The sequence below is a fragment of the Dendrobates tinctorius genome, unplaced genomic scaffold, assembly GCF_039654945.1.
Source record: "Dendrobates tinctorius isolate UK_male_01 unplaced genomic scaffold, ASM3965494v1 ptg000152l, whole genome shotgun sequence".
Lineage (NCBI taxonomy): Eukaryota > Metazoa > Chordata > Amphibia > Anura > Dendrobatidae > Dendrobates > Dendrobates tinctorius.
This window is the reverse complement of record NW_027361819.1, coordinates 2,185,988-2,205,511: the sequence shown is the minus strand read 5'-3', so window position 1 is coordinate 2,205,511 and position 19,524 is coordinate 2,185,988. Positions and strand designations below refer to the sequence as shown.

General features: G+C 46.4%; 1 protein-coding gene across 1 annotated transcript; it reads left to right on the top strand.

Moving 5' to 3' along the window:
• Positions 1-18: 18 nt before the first annotated feature.
• Positions 19-18,603, top strand: CLN3 (CLN3 lysosomal/endosomal transmembrane protein, battenin). The gene is made up of 15 exons (XM_073547323.1): positions 19-164; positions 8,868-8,943; positions 9,041-9,131; positions 9,748-9,798; positions 9,896-9,975; positions 10,838-10,923; positions 11,006-11,078; positions 15,676-15,819; positions 16,366-16,487; positions 16,566-16,618; positions 16,706-16,774; positions 16,861-16,916; positions 17,397-17,490; positions 17,573-17,719; positions 17,808-18,603. Exons 1-15 carry the CDS (start codon positions 119-121, stop codon positions 17,925-17,927), a joined length of 1,308 nt encoding a protein of 435 aa, XP_073403424.1. The 5' UTR covers positions 19-118; the 3' UTR covers positions 17,928-18,603.
• Positions 18,604-19,524: the final 921 nt, after the last annotated feature.

Sequence of the window (19,524 nt, the reverse complement as noted above, 5' to 3'; positions counted from 1 at the left end):
TCTCTTTATAGAGACGGTCCCTTTAAGGCTTCCTGCGCTTGGTTACAGTAACTAGGAGGAGGCGTGGCCAGAGGAGCGGGAAGTGCTGTGGCTGCAGGAAGCTGCGGAGCCGGCGCAGATGGAGCGGAGGAGAGTGACCGGCAGCTCCGGGTCTGACTGGGAAGGTGAGAGGGGGCAGAGCACTACAAGTCCCAGCAGTCTCTATCACACAGAGCCGGGAACGTGACAAGTCCCAGTACTATACCCGCTATAGGCCCTGGTGACACTACAAGTCCCAGCACTATACCCGCTATAGGCCCTGGTGACACTACAAGTCCCAGCACTATTCCCGCTATAGACCCTGGTGACACTACAAGTCCCAGTACTATACCCGCTATAGGCCCTGGTGACACTACAAGTCCCAGTACTATACCCGCTATAGGCCCTGGTGACACTACAAGTCCCAGTACTATACCCGCTATAGGCCCTGGTGACACTACAAGTCCCAGCACTATACCCGCTATAGACCCTGGTGACACTACAAGTCCCAGCACTATACCCGCTATAGACCCTGGTGGCACTACAAGTCCCAGTACTATACCCGCTATAGGCCCTGGTGACACTACAAGTCCCAGTACTATACCCGCTATAGACCCTGGTGACACTACAAGTCCCAGCACTATACCCGCTATAGACCCTGGTGACACTACAAGTCCCAGTACTATACCCGCTATAGGCCCTGGTGACACTACAAGTCCCAGTACTATACCCGCTATAGACCCTGGTGACACTACAAGTCCCAGCACTATACCCGCTATAGACCCTGGTGACACTACAAGTCCCAGTACTATACCCGCTATAGACCCTGGTGACACTACAAGTCCCAGTACTATACCCGCTATAGACCCTGGTGACACTACAAGTCCCAGTACTATACCCGCTATAGACCCTGGTGACACTACAAGTCCCAGTACTATACCCGCTATAGACCCTGGTGACACTACAAGTCCCAGTACTATACCCGCTATAGACCCTGGTGACACTACAAGTCCCAGCACTATACCCGCTATAGACCCTGGTGACACTACAAGTCCCAGTACTATACCCGCTATAGACCCTGGTGGCACTACAAGTCCCAGTACTATACCCGCTATAGGCCCTGGTGGCACTACAAGTCCCAGTACTATACCCGCTATAGACCCTGGTGACACTACAAGTCCCAGCACTATACCCGCTATAGACCCTGGTGACACTACAAGTCCCAGTACTATACCCGCTATAGGCCCTGGTGACACTACAAGTCCCAGTACTATACCCGCTATAGACCCTGGTGACACTACAAGTCCCAGCACTATACCCGCTATAGACCCTGGTGACACTACAAGTCCCAGTACTATACCCGCTATAGACCCTGGTGGCACTACAAGTCCCAGTACTATACCCGCTATAGACCCTGGTGACACTACAAGTCCCAGTATTATACCCGCTATAGACCCTGGTGACACTACAAGTCCCAGTACTATACCCGCTATAGACCCTGGTGACACTACAAGTCCCAGTACTATACCCGCTATAGACCCTGGTGACACTACAAGTCCCAGTATTATACCCGCTATAGACCCTGGTGACACTACAAGTCCCAGTACTATACCCGCTATAGACCCTGGTGACACTACAAGTCCCAGCACTATACCCGCTATAGACCTTGGTGGCACTACAAGTCCCCGGACTATACCCGCTATAGACCCTGGTGAGACTACAGCCGGTATAGACTCAGTGCCCACTGTCTGACCATCGAATCCGGCCGACACAGGCAGAGCTACAAGCCCAGGGAGGAAAGAGTATGCCAACACTGTGACCAGGAGGCCCTGGAGGATGAGACCCACTTCCTGCTACACTGCTCCAAGTACTCAGCAGTGAGGGACACTCACTTCAGGAGACTCTCACATCTCTTCCCGGATTTCATCACCATGAAGGAGGAAGAGAAAACATACATCCTGCTGGGGGAAGAAGAGAGAGCAGTGGAGATAGCAGCGCAATATGTGAGCGCATGCCATAGACTGCGAGAAAGAGAACTATGATATGCCATGGACTTCTATGGCCCCCACCCTGGATATGCCCCAACCCCCCATCCACCTTCCCTATGCCATGGACTTCTATGGCCCCCACCCTGGATATGCCCCAACCCCCCATCCACCTTCCCTTTGCCATGGACTTCTATGGCCCCCACCCTGGATATGCCCCAACCCCCCATCCACCTTCCCTATACCATGGACTTCTATAGCCCCATCCTGGATCTGCCCCATCCACCTTTCCTACAGCCCCTTCCCAACATCCCTACAGTCCCTATCCCTATTCCCTTCTGTACACCTGCTTTGGCAAAACTAATGTGTATTTAGTCCTGCCAATAAAGCTTCTTTGAATCTTGAATCACTACAAGTCCCAGTACTATACCCGCTATAGACCCTGGTGGCACTACAAGTCCCAGCACTATACCCGCTATAGATCCTGGTGACACTACAAGTCCCAGCACTATACCCGCTATAGATCCTGGTGACACTACAAGTCCCAGCACTATACCCGCTATAGATCCTGGTGACACTATAAGTCCCAGTACTATACCCGCTATAGACCCTGGTGGCACTACAAGTCCCAGCACTATATCCGCTATAGATCCTGGTGACACTACAAGTCCCAGCACTATACCCGCTATAGATCCTGGTGACACTACAAGTCCCAGCACTATTCCCGCTATAGATCCTGGTGACACTACAAGTCCCAGCACTATACCCGCTATAGACCCTGGTGACACTACAAGTCCCAGCACTATTCCCGCTATAGATCCTGGTGGCACTATAAGTCCCTGCACTATACCCGCTATAGACCCTGGTGACACTACAAGTCCCAGCACTATACCCGCTATAGACCCTGGTGACACTACAAGTCCCAGTACTATACCCGCTATAGACCCTGGTGACACTACAAGTCCCAGCACTATACCCGCTATAGACCCTGGTGGCACTACAAGTCCCAGTACTATACCCGCTATAGACCCTGGTGACACTACAAGTCCCAGTACTATACCCGCTATAGACCCTGGTGACACTACAAGTCCCAGTACTATACCCGCTATAGACCCTGGTGACACTACAAGTCCCAGCACTATACCCGCTATAGACCCTGGTGACACTACAAGTCCCAGTACTATACCCGCTATAGACCCTGGTGGCACTACAAGTCCCAGCACTATACCCGCTATAGACCCTGGTGACACTACAAGTTCCAGTACTAATACCAATGAGTATGGTGGAAGATGATACTGACAGAGTGCCAAGAAGAAATAATATACTGTATACAGCAACACGTGAGGATAGATAAAAACACCTTTATTAATATATAAATGGGTGTACACTTAAATAAAATAAAAAATAATAAAAAGGCATCCCAAATAAATGCGTAATATTGGATTATGATATCCTACAACATAGGGTAAAATGTATACCCATAAGGCAAGGCTCGAAAGGAATATGAAAAAAGAAAATTAAAATAAATATTAATGGAACCTTAATAAATCCCCCAAAAGGAATTGTGTATACAGTGCACCATGTAATAATGAATATCCAAAAAATTGTGTAAACACAGTATACAAAAAATAATAAATAAAGAATAATAACAACAACAGCTGTGCAAATAATGTGTAAAATGAACCGTGCAATGAAAAAAAAAAAAATAGTGCAGTGAACAAAAAAAGACACTACGAGAGTGTCACACAATGTGAGAGGGGAAAGAAGTAATGGGAGCGGAAAATAAAATAATACCTAATGAGCCGGAGAATGATGCCTGGGGATGCCTGTGAACGCGCCCCGACGCGCGTTTCGGAATAAAACTTCCTTCGTCAGGGGGACGCTATAGACCCGCTATAGACCCTGGTGACACTACAAGTCCCAGTACTATACCCACTATAGACCCTGGTGACACTACAAGTCCCAGCACTATACCCGCTATAGACCCTGGTGACACTACAAGTCCCAGTACTATACCCGCTATAGACCCTGGTGACACTACAAGTCCCAGTACTATACCCGCTATAGACCCTGGTGACACTACAAGTCCCAGTACTATACCCGCTATAGACCCTGGTGACACTACAAGTCCCAGCACTATACCCGCTATAGACCCTGGTGACACAACAAGTCCCAGTACTATACCCGCTATAGACCCTGGTGACACTACAAGTCCCAGTACTATACCCGCTATAGGCCCTGGTGACACAACAAGTCCCAGTACTATACCCGCTATAGACCCTGGTGACACTACAAGTCCCAGTACTATACCCGCTATAGACCCTGGTGACACAACAAGTCCCAGTACTATACCCGCTATAGACCCTGGTGGCACTACAAGTCCCAGTACTATACCCGCTATAGACCCTGGTGACACTACAAGTCCCAGTACTATACCCGCTATAGGCCCTGGTGGCACTACAAGTCCCAGTACTATACCCGCTATAGGCCCTGGTGGCACTACAAGTCCCAGCACTATACCCGCTATAGACCCTGGTGACACTACAAGTCCCAGTACTATACCCGCTATAGACCCTGGTGGCACTACAAGTCCCAGTACTATACCCGCTATAGGCCCTGGTGGCACTACAAGTCCCAGCACTATACCCGCTATAGACCCTGGTGACACAACAAGTCCCAGTACTATACCCGCTATAGACCCTGGTGGCACTACAAGTCCCAGTACTATACCCGCTATAGACCCTGGTGACACTACAAGTCCCAGTACTATACCCGCTATAGGCCCTGGTGACACAACAAGTCCCAGTACTATACCCGCTATAGACCCTGGTGGCACTACAAGTCCCAGTACTATACCCGCTATAGACCCTGGTGACACTACAAGTCCCAGTACTATACCCGCTATAGACCCTGGTGACACAACAAGTCCCAGTACTATACCCGCTATAGACCCTGGTGACACTACAAGTCCCAGTACTATACCCGCTATAGACCCTGGTGACACAACAAGTCCCAGTACTATACCCGCTATAGACCCTGGTGGCACTACAAGTCCCAGTACTATACCCGCTATAGACCCTGGTGACACTACAAGTCCCAGTACTATACCCGCTATAGACCCTGGTGACACAACAAGTCCCAGTACTATACCCGCTATAGACCCTGGTGACACTACAAGTCCCAGTACTATACCCGCTATAGACCCTGGTGACACAACAAGTCCCAGTACTATACCCGCTATAGACCCTGGTGACACTACAAGTCCCAGTACTATACCCGCTATAGACCCTGGTGACACTACAAGTCCCAGTATTATACCCGCTATAGACCCTGGTGACACTACAAGTCCCAGTACTATACCCGCTATAGACCCTGGTGACACTACAAGTCCCAGCACTATACCCGCTATAGACCTTGGTGGCACTACAAGTCCCCGGACTATACCCGCTATAGACCCTGGTGAGACTACAGCCGGTATAGACTCAGTGCCCACTGTCTGACCATCGAATCCGGCCGACACAGGCAGAGCTACAAGCCCAGGGAGGAAAGAGTATGCCAACACTGTGACCAGGAGGCCCTGGAGGATGAGACCCACTTCCTGCTACACTGCTCCAAGTACTCAGCAGTGAGGGACACTCACTTCAGGAGACTCTCACATCTCTTCCCGGATTTCATCACCATGAAGGAGGAAGAGAAAACATACATCCTGCTGGGGGAAGAAGAGAGAGCAGTGGAGATAGCAGCGCAATATGTGAGCGCATGCCATAGACTGCGAGAAAGAGAACTATGATATGCCATGGACTTCTATGGCCCCCACCCTGGATATGCCCCAACCCCCCATCCACCTTCCCTATGCCATGGACTTCTATGGCCCCCACCCTGGATATGCCCCAACCCCCCATCCACCTTCCCTTTGCCATGGACTTCTATGGCCCCCACCCTGGATATGCCCCAACCCCCCATCCACCTTCCCTATACCATGGACTTCTATAGCCCCATCCTGGATCTGCCCCATCCACCTTTCCTACAGCCCCTTCCCAACATCCCTACAGTCCCTATCCCTATTCCCTTCTGTACACCTGCTTTGGCAAAACTAATGTGTATTTAGTCCTGCCAATAAAGCTTCTTTGAATCTTGAATCACTACAAGTCCCAGTACTATACCCGCTATAGACCCTGGTGGCACTACAAGTCCCAGTACTATACCCGCTATAGACCCTGGTGACACAACAAGTCCCAGTACTATACCCGCTATAGACCCTGGTGACACAACAAGTCCCAGTACTATACCCGCTATAGACCCTGGTGGCACTACAAGTCCCAGTACTATACCCGCTATAGACCCTGGTGACACTACAAGTCCCAGTACTATACCCGCTATAGACCCTGGTGACACTACAAGTCCCAGTACTATACCCGCTATAGACCCTGGTGACACAACAAGTCCCAGTACTATACCCGCTATAGACCCTGGTGACACTACAAGTCCCAGTACTATACCCGCTATAGGCCCTGGTGACACAACAAGTCCCAGTACTATACCCGCTATAGACCCTGGTGACACTACAAGTCCCAGTATTATACCCGCTATAGACCCTGGTGACACAACAAGTCCCAGTACTATACCCGCTATAGGCCCTGGTGACACAACAAGTCCCAGTACTATACCCGCTATAGACCCTGGTGGCACTACAAGTCCCAGTACTATACCCGCTATAGACCCTGGTGACACTACAAGTCCCAGTACTATACCCGCTATAGACCCTGGTGACACAACAAGTCCCAGTACTATACCCGCTATAGACCCTGGTGACACTACAAGTCCCAGTACTATACCCGCTATAGGCCCTGGTGACACAACAAGTCCCAGTACTATACCCGCTATAGACCCTGGTGGCACTACAAGTCCCAGTACTATACCCGCTATAGACCCTGGTGACACTACAAGTCCCAGTACTATACCCGCTATAGACCCTGGTGACACAACAAGTCCCAGTACTATACCCGCTATAGACCCTGGTGACACTACAAGTCCCAGCACTATACCCGCTATAGACCCTGGTGACACTACAAGTCCCAGTACTATACCCGCTATAGACCCTGGTGACACTACAAGTCCCAGTACTATACCCGCTATAGACCCTGGTGACACTACAAGTCCCAGTACTATACCCGCTATAGACCCTGGTGACACTACAAGTCCCAGCACTATACCCGCTATAGACCCTGGTGACACAACAAGTCCCAGTACTATACCCGCTATAGACCCTGGTGACACTACAAGTCCCAGTACTATACCCGCTATAGGCCCTGGTGACACAACAAGTCCCAGTACTATACCCGCTATAGACCCTGGTGACACTACAAGTCCCAGTACTATACCCGCTATAGACCCTGGTGGCACTACAAGTCCCAGTACTATACCCGCTATAGACCCTGGTGACACAACAAGTCCCAGTACTATACCCGCTATAGACCCTGGTGGCACTACAAGTCCCAGTACTATACCCGCTATAGACCCTGGTGACACTACAAGGCCCAGTACTATACCCGCTATAGGCCCTGGTGGCACTACAAGTCCCAGTACTATACCCGCTATAGGCCCTGGTGGCACTACAAGTCCCAGCACTATACCCGCTATAGACCCTGGTGACACTACAAGTCCCAGTACTATACCCGCTATAGACCCTGGTGGCACTACAAGTCCCAGTACTATACCCGCTATAGGCCCTGGTGGCACTACAAGTCCCAGCACTATACCCGCTATAGACCCTGGTGACACAACAAGTCCCAGTACTATACCCGCTATAGACCCTGGTGGCACTACAAGTCCCAGTACTATACCCGCTATAGACCCTGGTGACACTACAAGTCCCAGTACTATACCCGCTATAGGCCCTGGTGACACAACAAGTCCCAGTACTATACCCGCTATAGACCCTGGTGGCACTACAAGTCCCAGTACTATACCCGCTATAGACCCTGGTGACACTACAAGTCCCAGTACTATACCCGCTATAGACCCTGGTGACACAACAAGTCCCAGTACTATACCCGCTATAGACCCTGGTGACACAACAAGTCCCAGTACTATACCCGCTATAGACCCTGGTGACACTACAAGTCCCAGTACTATACCCGCTATAGACCCTGGTGACACAACAAGTCCCAGTACTATACCCGCTATAGACCCTGGTGACACTACAAGTCCCAGTACTATACCCGCTATAGACCCTGGTGACACTACAAGTCCCAGTACTATACCCGCTATAGACCCTGGTGACACAACAAGTCCCAGTACTATACCCGCTATAGACCCTGGTGACACTACAAGTCCCAGTACTATACCCGCTATAGACCCTGGTGACACAACAAGTCCCAGTACTATACCCGCTATAGACCCTGGTGACACAACAAGTCCCAGTACTATACCCGCTATAGACCCTGGTGACACTACAAGTCCCAGTACTATACCCGCTATAGACCCTGGTGACACAACAAGTCCCAGTACTATACCCGCTATAGACCCTGGTGACACTACAAGTCCCAGTACTATACCCGCTATAGACCCTGGTGACACTACAAGTCCCAGTACTATACCCGCTATAGACCCTGGTGACACAACAAGTCCCAGTACTATACCCGCTATAGACCCTGGTGACACAAGTCCCAGTACTATACCCGCTATAGACCCTGGTGACACTACAAGTCCCAGCATTCTGCCTGCTCTAGACCCAGGTGGCACTACAAGTCCCAACATCACTTATCACCACTACAGTTGCAGAAATGAAATGTCTTCTTGTAATGTATGAAGAGGTTCTGCAGCAGCAGCCGTTTGTTACCGCATATGTGTCATGTGTTACAGAGGAGGAGGATGGCACGTCACCTCCTGAAACCCGGGCCCAGAGCCGCTCTCACTGGAGGAACCTGTCCGCCTTCTGGTACGCTCTGGGGGTCACATACTTAGGAGCCGTCCTCTGCACGGATGATGCAGCTTTGGATGTGATTGGAGTAATCGCCTATGGTTCTCGCTCTCAGGTTCCTGGGGCTGTGTAATAACTTTGCCTACGTGGTGATGCTGAGCGCGGCGCACGACGTCCTGAAGACGGAGACCAATCAGACGGCAACTGTGAGTGTTCCTTAAAGAGAGGTCTGGGGAGACCCCCTGCAACAAATCTGATTTCCTAGGTGGGGGGCATGGAGGTGGTGGGGGACATGGAGGCGGTGGGGGGCATGGAGGCGGTGGGGGGCATGGAGGCGGTGGGGGACATGGAGGCGGTGGGGGACATGGAGGCGGTGGGGGACATGGAGGCGGTGGGGGACATGGAGGCGGTGGGAGACATGGAGGCGGTGGGAGACATGGAGGCGGTGGGAGACATGGAGGCGGTGGGAGACATGGAGGCGGTGGGGGGCACGGAGGCGGTGGGGGGCACGGAGGCGGTGGGGGGCACGGAGGCGGTGGGGGGGCACGGAGGCGGTGGGGGGGCACGGAGGCGGTGGGGGGGCACGGAGGCGGTGGGGGGACACGGAGGCGGTGGGGGGCACGGAGGTGGTGGGGGGTGCGTTGTGTGTAGTCTCTCCTTATATCTCAGCTAGTGATATTGGTTAATATGAAGAAGTGAGACTTGTGGATGCAGAGAGCCTGGAACGTGTGAGTGCAGCGTGGTGACCGTCCGGCGCCCGGGGTGCGAGCTGCTGCTGCGGCTCCCGGTCACTCAGCTTTCACATCTCGTTTTCCTTTCCAGCTCAACGTGACGAACTCCAGCCGATACGACTGCAATGAGATCTCCACCGCTGTAAGCACTCACCATAGACGTGAACTCCACCGCTCCGGGCCTCAGGGACGGCGGAGACCCCTGTAAGGTCTGATGATAACCGCCCTCTGTATTGCAGGCCGTGCTCCTGGCCGACATCCTGCCCACCCTGATCATAAAGTTCACAGCTCCGTTCTACATCCACCAGATCCCGTACAAGTAAGGGTTAATCCCAATGTCCCCTCCATCCCTGAAGATAGCTATAGCTCTGCTGTGGTGTCTCTTATGTGATCTCCCGGTCATCTGCTGTGCTGTCTCTTCTCCCGCTCCTCTGCTGTGCTGTCTCTTCTGTGATTCTCCTGTCCTCTGCTGTGCTGTCTCTTCTGTGATCTGCCGCTCCTCTCCTGTGCTGTCTCTTCTGTGATCTCACGGTCCTCTGCTGTGCTGTCTCTTCTGTGATCTCACGGTCCTCTGCTGTGCTGTCTCTTCTCTGGTCTCCCAGACCTGTGCTTTGCTGTCTCTTCTGTGGTCTCCCGCTCCTCTGCTGTGCTGTCTCTTCTGTGATCTCCCGGTCCTCTGCTGTGCTGTCTCTTCTGTGATCTCCCGGTCCTCTGCTGTGCTGTCTCTTCTGTGATCTCCCGGTCCTCTGCTGTGCTGTCTCTTCTGTGATCTCCCGGTCCTCTGCTGTGCTGTCTCTTCTGTGATCCTCCTGTCCTCTGCTGTGCTGTCTCTTCTGTGATCTCCCACTCCTCTGTGGTGCTGTCTCTTCTGTGGTCTCCCGGTCCTCTGCTGTGCTGTCTCTTCTGTGATCTCCCGCTCCTCTGCTGTGCTGTCTCTTCTGTGATCTCCCGCTCCTCTCCTGTGCTGCTTCTTCTGTGGTCTCCCGGTCCTCTCCTGTGATGTCTCTTCTGTGGTCTCCCGCTCCTCTGCTGTGCTGTCTCTTCTGTGGTCTCCCGCTCCTCTGCTGTGCTGTCTCTTCTGTGGTCTCCCGCTCCTCTGCTGTGCTGTCTCTTCTGTGATCTCCCGCTCCTCTGCTGTCTCTTCTGTGATCTCCTGGTCATCTGCTCTTCTTATGACTCAGTTACAGGGTGTCTCTGTGCATCGTCACTGCTGCCGCCAGCTTCTTGATCGTGTCGTTCTCCACACATGTCGCCATCAGTCTCCTTGGTGAGATCCGTATGACAACAACGTAATGAAATAATCAGATATTAAGTCTGGATCTTATCTAATCCCAATCTCCTGTCACCAGGGGTCGTATTCGCCAGTATCTCATCAGGAGTGGGAGAAATCGCTTTCCTCAGTCTCACAGCGTTCTTCTACAGGTAACATACATATACATAAAGAGCAGTATTATAGTAGATATATTCCTGTACATAGGGGGCAGTATTATAGTAGTTATATTCTTGTACATAGGAGCAGTATTATAGTAGTTATATTCTTGTACATAGGGGGCAGTATTATAGTAGTTATATTGTTGTACATAGGAGCAGTATTATAGTAGTTATATTCTTGTACATAGGGGGCAGTATTATAGTAGTTATATTCTTGTACATAGGGGCAGTATTATAGTAGTTATATTCTTGTACATAGGAGCAGTATTATAGTAGTTATATTCTTGTACATAGGAGCAGTATTATAGTAGTTATATTCTTGTACATAGGGGGCAGTATTATAGTAGTTATATTCTTGTACATAGGGGCAGTATTATAGTAGTTATATTCTTGTACATAGGAGCAGTATTATAGTAGTTATATTCTTGTACATAGGAGCAGTATTATAGTAGTTATATTCTTGTACATAGGAGCAGTATTATAGTAGTTATATTCTTGTACATAGGAGCAGTATTATAGTAGTTATATTCTTGTACATAGGAGCAGTATTATAGTAGTTATATTCTTGTACATAGGAGCAGTATTATAGTAGTTATATTCTTGTACATAGGGGCAGTATTATAGTAGTTATATTCTTGTACATAGGGGGCAGTATTATAGTAGTTATATTCTTGTACATAGGAGCAGTATTATAGTAGTTATATTCTTGTACATAGGGGCAGTATTATAGTAGTTATATTCTTGTACATAGGGAGCAGTATTATAGTATATTCTTGTACATAGGAGCAGTATTATAGTAGTTATATTCTTGTACATAGGGAGCAGTATTATAGTAGTTATATTCTTGTACATAGGAGCAGTATTATAGTATATTCTTGTACATAGGAGCAGTATTATAGTAGTTATATTCTTGTACATAGGGGCAGTATTATAGTAGTTATATTCTTGTACATAGGAGCAGTATTATAGTAGTTATATTCTTGTACATAGGGGCAGTATTATAGTAGTTATATTCTTGTACATAGGAGCAGTATTATAGTCAGGGCTGTGGAGTCGGAGTCGGAGTTGAGGAGTCGGAGTCGGTGCTCATTTTGGTGGAGTCGGAGTCGGTATAAAATGGACCGACTCCGACTCCTAAAATATATAATAAATTGGGTACAGTAATTCAATGCAGGATGTGCTGAATATTTTTTTATAGGAGTTTGGGAAAGTTATGAAATGTCCTATAAATGGCTGTTCTATTCCTGATCTAAGGCTACATTCACACACAGCGTTTTTCCTGTGTTTTTTGAGGATACGTTTTTCAGCTGCAAAAGCTGATCATCTTTTTAAAAAACTGCATCACCTGAAAGGTTTTTGAGCTCATAGATAATGTTTTCAATAGCAAAAGCAGATTAGAAATCTGCTCTATCTATATATCCATTTATCCATATCGTATCTGTACCAAAAAGAATGAAAACCGGGTAGTACACCAATATATATTCATATTATGTTTTATCTAAATATCTTGATTATTGGATCATAAAAATGATTAAATGTCTGAGGTTCACATTGTACCACAATAAATTTTTCACTTAAATATAAGCAATATGTGTGGGAGTCGGAGTCGTGGAGTCGGAGTTGGAGTCGGAGTCAGTGTAAGGGAAATTGAGGAGTCGGAGTCGCAGGTTTGGCTTACCCACTCCACAGCCCTGATTATAGTAGTTATATTCTTGTACATAGGAGCAGTATTATAGTAGTTATATTCTTGTACATAGGGGCAGTATTATAGTAGTTATATTCTTGTACATAGGGGGCAGTATTATAGTAGTTATATTCTTGTACATAGGAGCAGTATTATAGTAGTTATATTCTTGTACATAGGGGGCAGTATTATAGTAGTTATATTCTTGTACATAGGGGCTGTATTATAGTAGTTATATTCTTGTACATAGGAGCAGTATTATAGTAGTTATATTCTTGTACATAGGGGCAGTATTATAGTAGTTATATTCTTGTACATAGGGAACAGTATTATAGTAGTTATATTCTTGTACATAGGAGCAGTATTATAGTAGTTATATTCTTGTACATAGGAGCAGTATTATAGTAGTTATATTCTTGTACATAGGAGCAGTATTATAGTAGTTATATTCTTGTACATAGGAGCAGTATTATAGTAGTTATATTCTTGTACATAGGGGGCAGTATTATAGTAGTTATATTCTTGTACATAGGGAGCAGTATTATAGTAGTTATATTCTTGTACATAGGGGGCACTATTATAGTAGTTATATTCTTGTACATAGGAGCAGTATTACAGTAGTTATATTCTTGTACATAGGGGCAATATTATAGTAGTTATATTCCTGTACATAGGGAGCAGTATTATAGTAGGTATATTCTTGTACATAGGGAGCAGTATTATAGTAGTTTTATTCTTGTACATAGGGGCAGTATTATAGTAGTTATATTCTTGTACATAGGAGCAGTATTATAGTAGTTATATTCTTGTACATAGGGGCAGTGTTATAGTAGTTATATTCTTGTACATAGGGGGCAGTATTATAGTAGTTATATTCTTGTACATTGGGAGCAGTATTATAGCAGTTATATTCTTGTACATAGGGGCAGTATTATAGTAGATATATTCTTGTACATAGGGGTAGTATTATAGTAGTTATATTCTTGTACATAGGGGGCAGTATTATAGTAGTTATATTCTTGTACATAGGAGCAGTATTATAGTAGTTATATTCTTGTACATAGGGGCAGTATTATAGTAGTTATATTCTTGTACATAGGGGGCAGTATTATAGTAGTTATATTCTTGTACATAGGGAGCAGTATTATAGTAGTTATATTCTTGTACATAGGGGGCAGTATTATAGTAGTTATATTCTTGTACATAGGAGCAGTATTATAGTAGTTATATTCTTGTACATAGGGGCAGTATTATAGTAGTTATATTCTTGTACATAGGGGCAATATTATAGTAGTTATATTCCTGTATATAGGGAGCAGTATTATAGTAGGTATATTCTTGTACATAGGGAGCAGTATTATAGTAGTTTTATTCTTGTACATAGGGGCAGTATTATAGTAGTTATATTCTTGTACATAGGAGCAGTATTATAGTAGTTATATTCTTGTACATAGGGGCAGTGTTATAGTAGTTATATTCTTGTACATAGTGGGTAGTATTATAGTAGTTATATTCTTGTACATTGGGAGCAGTATTATAGTAATTATATTCTTGTACATAGGGGGCAGTATTATAGTAGTTATATTCTTGTACATAGGGAGCAGTATTATAGTAGTTATATTCTTGCACATAGGGGAAGTATTATAGTAGTTTTATTCTTGTACATAGGAGCAGTATTATAGTAGTTATATTCCTGTACATAGGGGCAGTATTATAGTAGTTAAATTCTTGTACATAGGGGGCAGTATTATAGTAGTTATATTCTTGAATATAGGAGCAGTATTATAGTAGTTATATTCTTGTACATAGGGGGCAGTATTATAGTAGTTATATTCTTGTACATAGGGAGCAGTATTATAGTAGTTATATTCTTGCACATAGGGGCAGTATTATAGTAGTTTTATTCTTGTACATAGGAGCAGTATTATAGTAGTTATATTCCTGTACATAGGGGCAGTATTATAGTAGTTAAATTCTTGTACATAGGGGGCAGTATTATAGTAGTTATATTCTTGTATATAGGAGCAGTATTATAGTAGTTATATTCTTGTACATAGGGGGCAGTATTATACTAGTTATATTCTTGTACATAGGGGGCAGTATTATACTAGTTATATTCTTGTACATAGGGGGCAGTATTATAGTAGTTTTATTCTTGTACATAGGAGCAGTATTATAGTAGTTATATTCCTGTACATAGGGGCAGTATTATAGTAGTTATATTCTTGTACATAGGGGGCTGTATTATAGTAGTTATATTCTTGTACATAGGGACAGTATTATAGTAGTTATATTCTTGTACATAGGGACAGTATTATAGTAGTTATATTCTTGTACATAGGAGCAGTATTATAGTAGTTATATTCTTGTATATAGGAGCAGTATTATAGTAGTTATATTCTTGTACATAGGGGGCAGTATTATAGTAGTTATATTCTTGTACATAGGGGCAGTATTATAGTAGTTATATTCTTGTACATAGGGGGCAGTATTATAGTAGTTATATTCTTGTACATAGGGGGCAGTATTATAGTAGTTATATTCTTGTACATAGGGGCAGTATTATAGTAGTTATATTCTTGTACATAGGGGGCTGTATTATAGTAGTTATATTCTTGTACATAGGGGGCAGTATTATAGTAGTTATATTCTTGTACATAGGGGGCAGTATTATAGTAGTTATATTCTTGTACATAGGCGCAGTATTATAGTAGTTATATTCTTGTACATAGGGACAGTATTATAGTAGTTATATTCTTGTACATAGGGAGCAGTATTATAGTAGTTATATTCTTGTACATAGGGGCAGTATTATAGTAGTTATATTCTTGTAGATAGGGGCAGTATTATAGTAGTTATATTCTTGTAGATATAGGCAGTATTATAGCAGTGTTTTTTCTCTAGTGATGTGGTCTCATGGTGGTCCAGTGGCACTGGTGGTGCAGGGATCCTGGGTGCCCTCTCCTACCTGGGTCTCACTGCGGCTGGGCTTTCTCCCCGGACCTCGCTGCTTGTTATGCTTGTTATTCCGGCTCTGCTCTTCATAAGGTGAGTTGGAGGGAGAGATGATGATGATGATGGCAATGATGACTGCGAGGACATACATGCGGTTATTTTTCTTAGCAATTGATTGAAGGCTCTCACTATAGCCCCCGTCCACACATAGCGACTCGCTCGCTCGCTGAGTCACAAGTTTTGTGACGTAACGGCGATCTCACCAGCGAGATCGCTGTGTGTGACACTGACCAGCGACCGGCCCCCCTGCCGGGTATCGCTGATCGTCCTGGAATAGCTAGGACATTTTTTTGATCGCTGGTCTCCCGCTGGCCAGCATGCATCGCTGCGTGTGACAGGCGGGAGACCAGCGATCAGCGCGCTGGTAACTAACGTACACAGCGACGCCGGGCGTCGCTGGTGCTGATCGCTGGTGAAGCTGTCTGTCTGACAGCTCACCAGCGATCATGCAGCGACTTACCAGCGATCCTGACAAGTTATCGTTGTCAGGATCGCTGGTGAGTCGTTATGTGTGACGGGGCCCTAATTCTCTGACCACTAATATTGGATAATGTCCATTGTTTTCCTGTCTCTTCGTAGTTACTTTGTCCTTCTGCTCCCGCCGTCCTCTCTCCCACAATGGAAGCTCCCCGCCAGTTATGTTTCAGTGGACAGGTCTGACGAGCGTCCCCTATTAGATGGACCATCACCTCGAGTCTCGGGTAATGGAGACACCTCCTGGACAGGAGCGGTAGTAATGTGGATTATGTAGTCTGACTGCGTCTTTCTTTATCCATTAGTTAAAGGGACAAGCTCTCATCGGACAATGGCGGAAAAGTGGAAGATAGTCAGGGTCAGGAAACACAATATTCTATATACACTGTGATCACTGCTGTATACAGTCGTCATGTAACCCCTATCCTTGTATTCCTGCATACAGTCTCTCTTGAAGTACATGCTTCCCTTGTCGCTTGTCTACTTTGCAGAATATTTCATAAACCAGGGTCTGGTAAGTGTGAACATATGACAGTGTATTGATATTGTGTGCAGGTAGGGGTGAGTAGTCTTTTATTAACTTTTTTCTTTTTCTTGCAGTATGAGTTAATCTATTTTCCGAACATCAAGATGAGTCACTCGATGCAATACCGATGGTAAGGGTCAAATGATATCCATTTGGAGGTATTCTGGAGTCTTAGATGGGGCCATTTAATTGCTTACAGTGAAAAAGAGGGTGCATTATTTCTATTGCCTTCTTTTAAGCAGAAAAAAAAAGCCATGAGTATCATCAATTACTAATTCTCCAGTCACATATGCTTTGATTTCCATTTCTAAAATCTGGAACCGTGATGGGGCTAGACATAAGGCCTGTAAAAATTGTTTATGCGGAGAGGGGGTTATCTTATTGGTGCTGGGTTGTGCCCTTCCCAAAGATCATCAGCAGTATGGGTTATTACTAATCAGTACCCAAACATTGCTGATCCATTGGTACAATTGGGAAGGGATAACACATTACCCCATTACGGTTCCTATCTCTAAAACAAATTGTGAGTTGGACAGTTCAATGATTCCCATAATAGCATGTCCTACCCCCTCGCAGGAGCGAAACTAACTGCCATCAACCTTCATTTCAGGTACCAGATGCTGTATCAGGCCGGTGTGTTTATTTCTCGATCGTCAGTCCAGTGCTTCAAGATCCGACACATTTGGATCCTTGCTTGTCTACAGGTAACTCATCATCCTCAGAGCAGGAGAGAAGTCCTAATATGTCTGTAGTAATGTCATTGATTTTTTTTTTTTCTCCCTGTAGTGTGGACTCGCCATCTTTCTTCTTGTGGGGGTGGCATATTTATTCCTCCCGAGTTTGACGCTGCCAGGAATATTCCTGATTATCATATTCGAGGGTCTGCTCGGGGGCGCCGCTTATGTCAACACATTCAACAACATTGCTATTGAGGTAATGGAGGCTACGGTCGGCGCGGTTTTGTATTTTTGTGACTGTTTGGTTATGTTGCTGTAACCTGTACCTTTATTGTCACCCACAGAGTAAACCAGAAGACCAGGAATTTGCCATGTCTGTGGCCTGCGTGTCAGACACCCTGGGAATATCTCTGTCAGGAGCCATTGCCATACCTGTCCATAACTACTTTTGTCGCCTATCATGACAGTGCCATCCAGCGCTGCCTGGATCCGTACCAGTAGGAGGCGATACGTGAGGTATTCTGGGATGGAGGAAACACTGATATTACAGCCTTATATGTCAGAGCTGCATTGTGCATTGGGTCTGGAGAATATACATCTACTCCGCACAGCGCAACTTCCCAGATCTGCTCTTGGTGTACGGACATTGCTCAGCACCGCTTTTCTCGTCCATCATGTGATATTTTCTAAATCTGATTTTCATGAAGGACTTTCCAAAAATGCTCATCTATATCAGCTCCATGGCATCAGGAAAGGAGTCGTCAATCATATGCAAACTCTTCAGCCTGATCCAGCGGTCAATATCGAGCGGGATGCGCCCCCTACTGGTCACGCTCAGTATGTAACAGATGTGATTCTCGGTGGAAGGATAGCTGCTGTTCTCGGGCGGCGAGCACTGCCCTCATTCACTGGGCTTCAGATGTTGGATTTGTTTTTTTTCCAGTCTTGTATTCCCAACACATGGAATTTTTTTTGTTAAGCTTTACAATGTTAGTTTTCTGATTAAATCAATGAAAAACTTTCTGCTTTATAGCAGAATCGTAAGGATCGGCTCCTAATGATGATTACACTGCTGTACTGTATTGTAAATGATCAGGGGGGGAACATGTTATTTGTATGTAATAAAAGCTCTTATGATTAGTCTGTGTTAACTGTACGGTACCCCTTTCCCTGTCCCGTAGGCGTACACTGCGTGGTACCCCTTTCTGTATCCTGTAGGCTGCGCGGTACCCTTTTCCTTGTCCCGTAGGCATACACTGCGCGGTACCCCTTTCTGTATCCTGTAGGCGTAGGCTACGCGGTACCCCTTTCCTTGTCCTGTAAGTGTACACTGCGCGGTACCCCTTTTCCCTGTCCCGTAGGCTGCGCGGTACCCCTTTCTGTATCCTGTAGGCGTAGGCTGCGCGGTACCCCTCTCTGTATCCTGTAGGCTGCGCGGTACCCCTTTCCCCGTCCCGTAGGCTGCGCGGTACCCCTTTCCCCGTCCAGTAGGCTGCGCGGTACCCCTTTCCCTGTCCAATTAGCCATACGCTGCACGGTACCACTTAATCTGTCCTGTATGTTTATACATAATGATGGGTCTTGCAAAAAAGTGTGCCAGGTGCCTCACTATGCAGCTTCCCCACAGTCCCACCCCCAGTTTACCCATTACATGTACATGCCGGCAAAACGATTTGAAAATTACATTTGTTTGGGCTCCTGACTGTAAGGTCAATACTTAACTCGTTCTACATTTCATCGTCACCTCCGCGTCTGCACTAGTCAAGATGGTGGAGGGTAAGGATCAGTGTTGTACCCACTGTATACTGGCTGGTCATGTGAATAACTATGTGACTCAGCAACAAAACTTGGGGGCAGTAGGGATCACCCCGGGCCAGCTCCATTGTCAAATCTGCCATCTGCAACAGAATCCACTGAGCGCTGTTTCTTCATTTTCCTGATTGCTTGTCTACCTGTGCAGAGAGCAGCAGTTGAGGCTTTATCACCGGCTGCTGTGCATAGGCAGTAGCGCAGCTAATTAAAAAAAGGGGCATTCCAAACGTCTTAAGCTTGCAAAAGCCG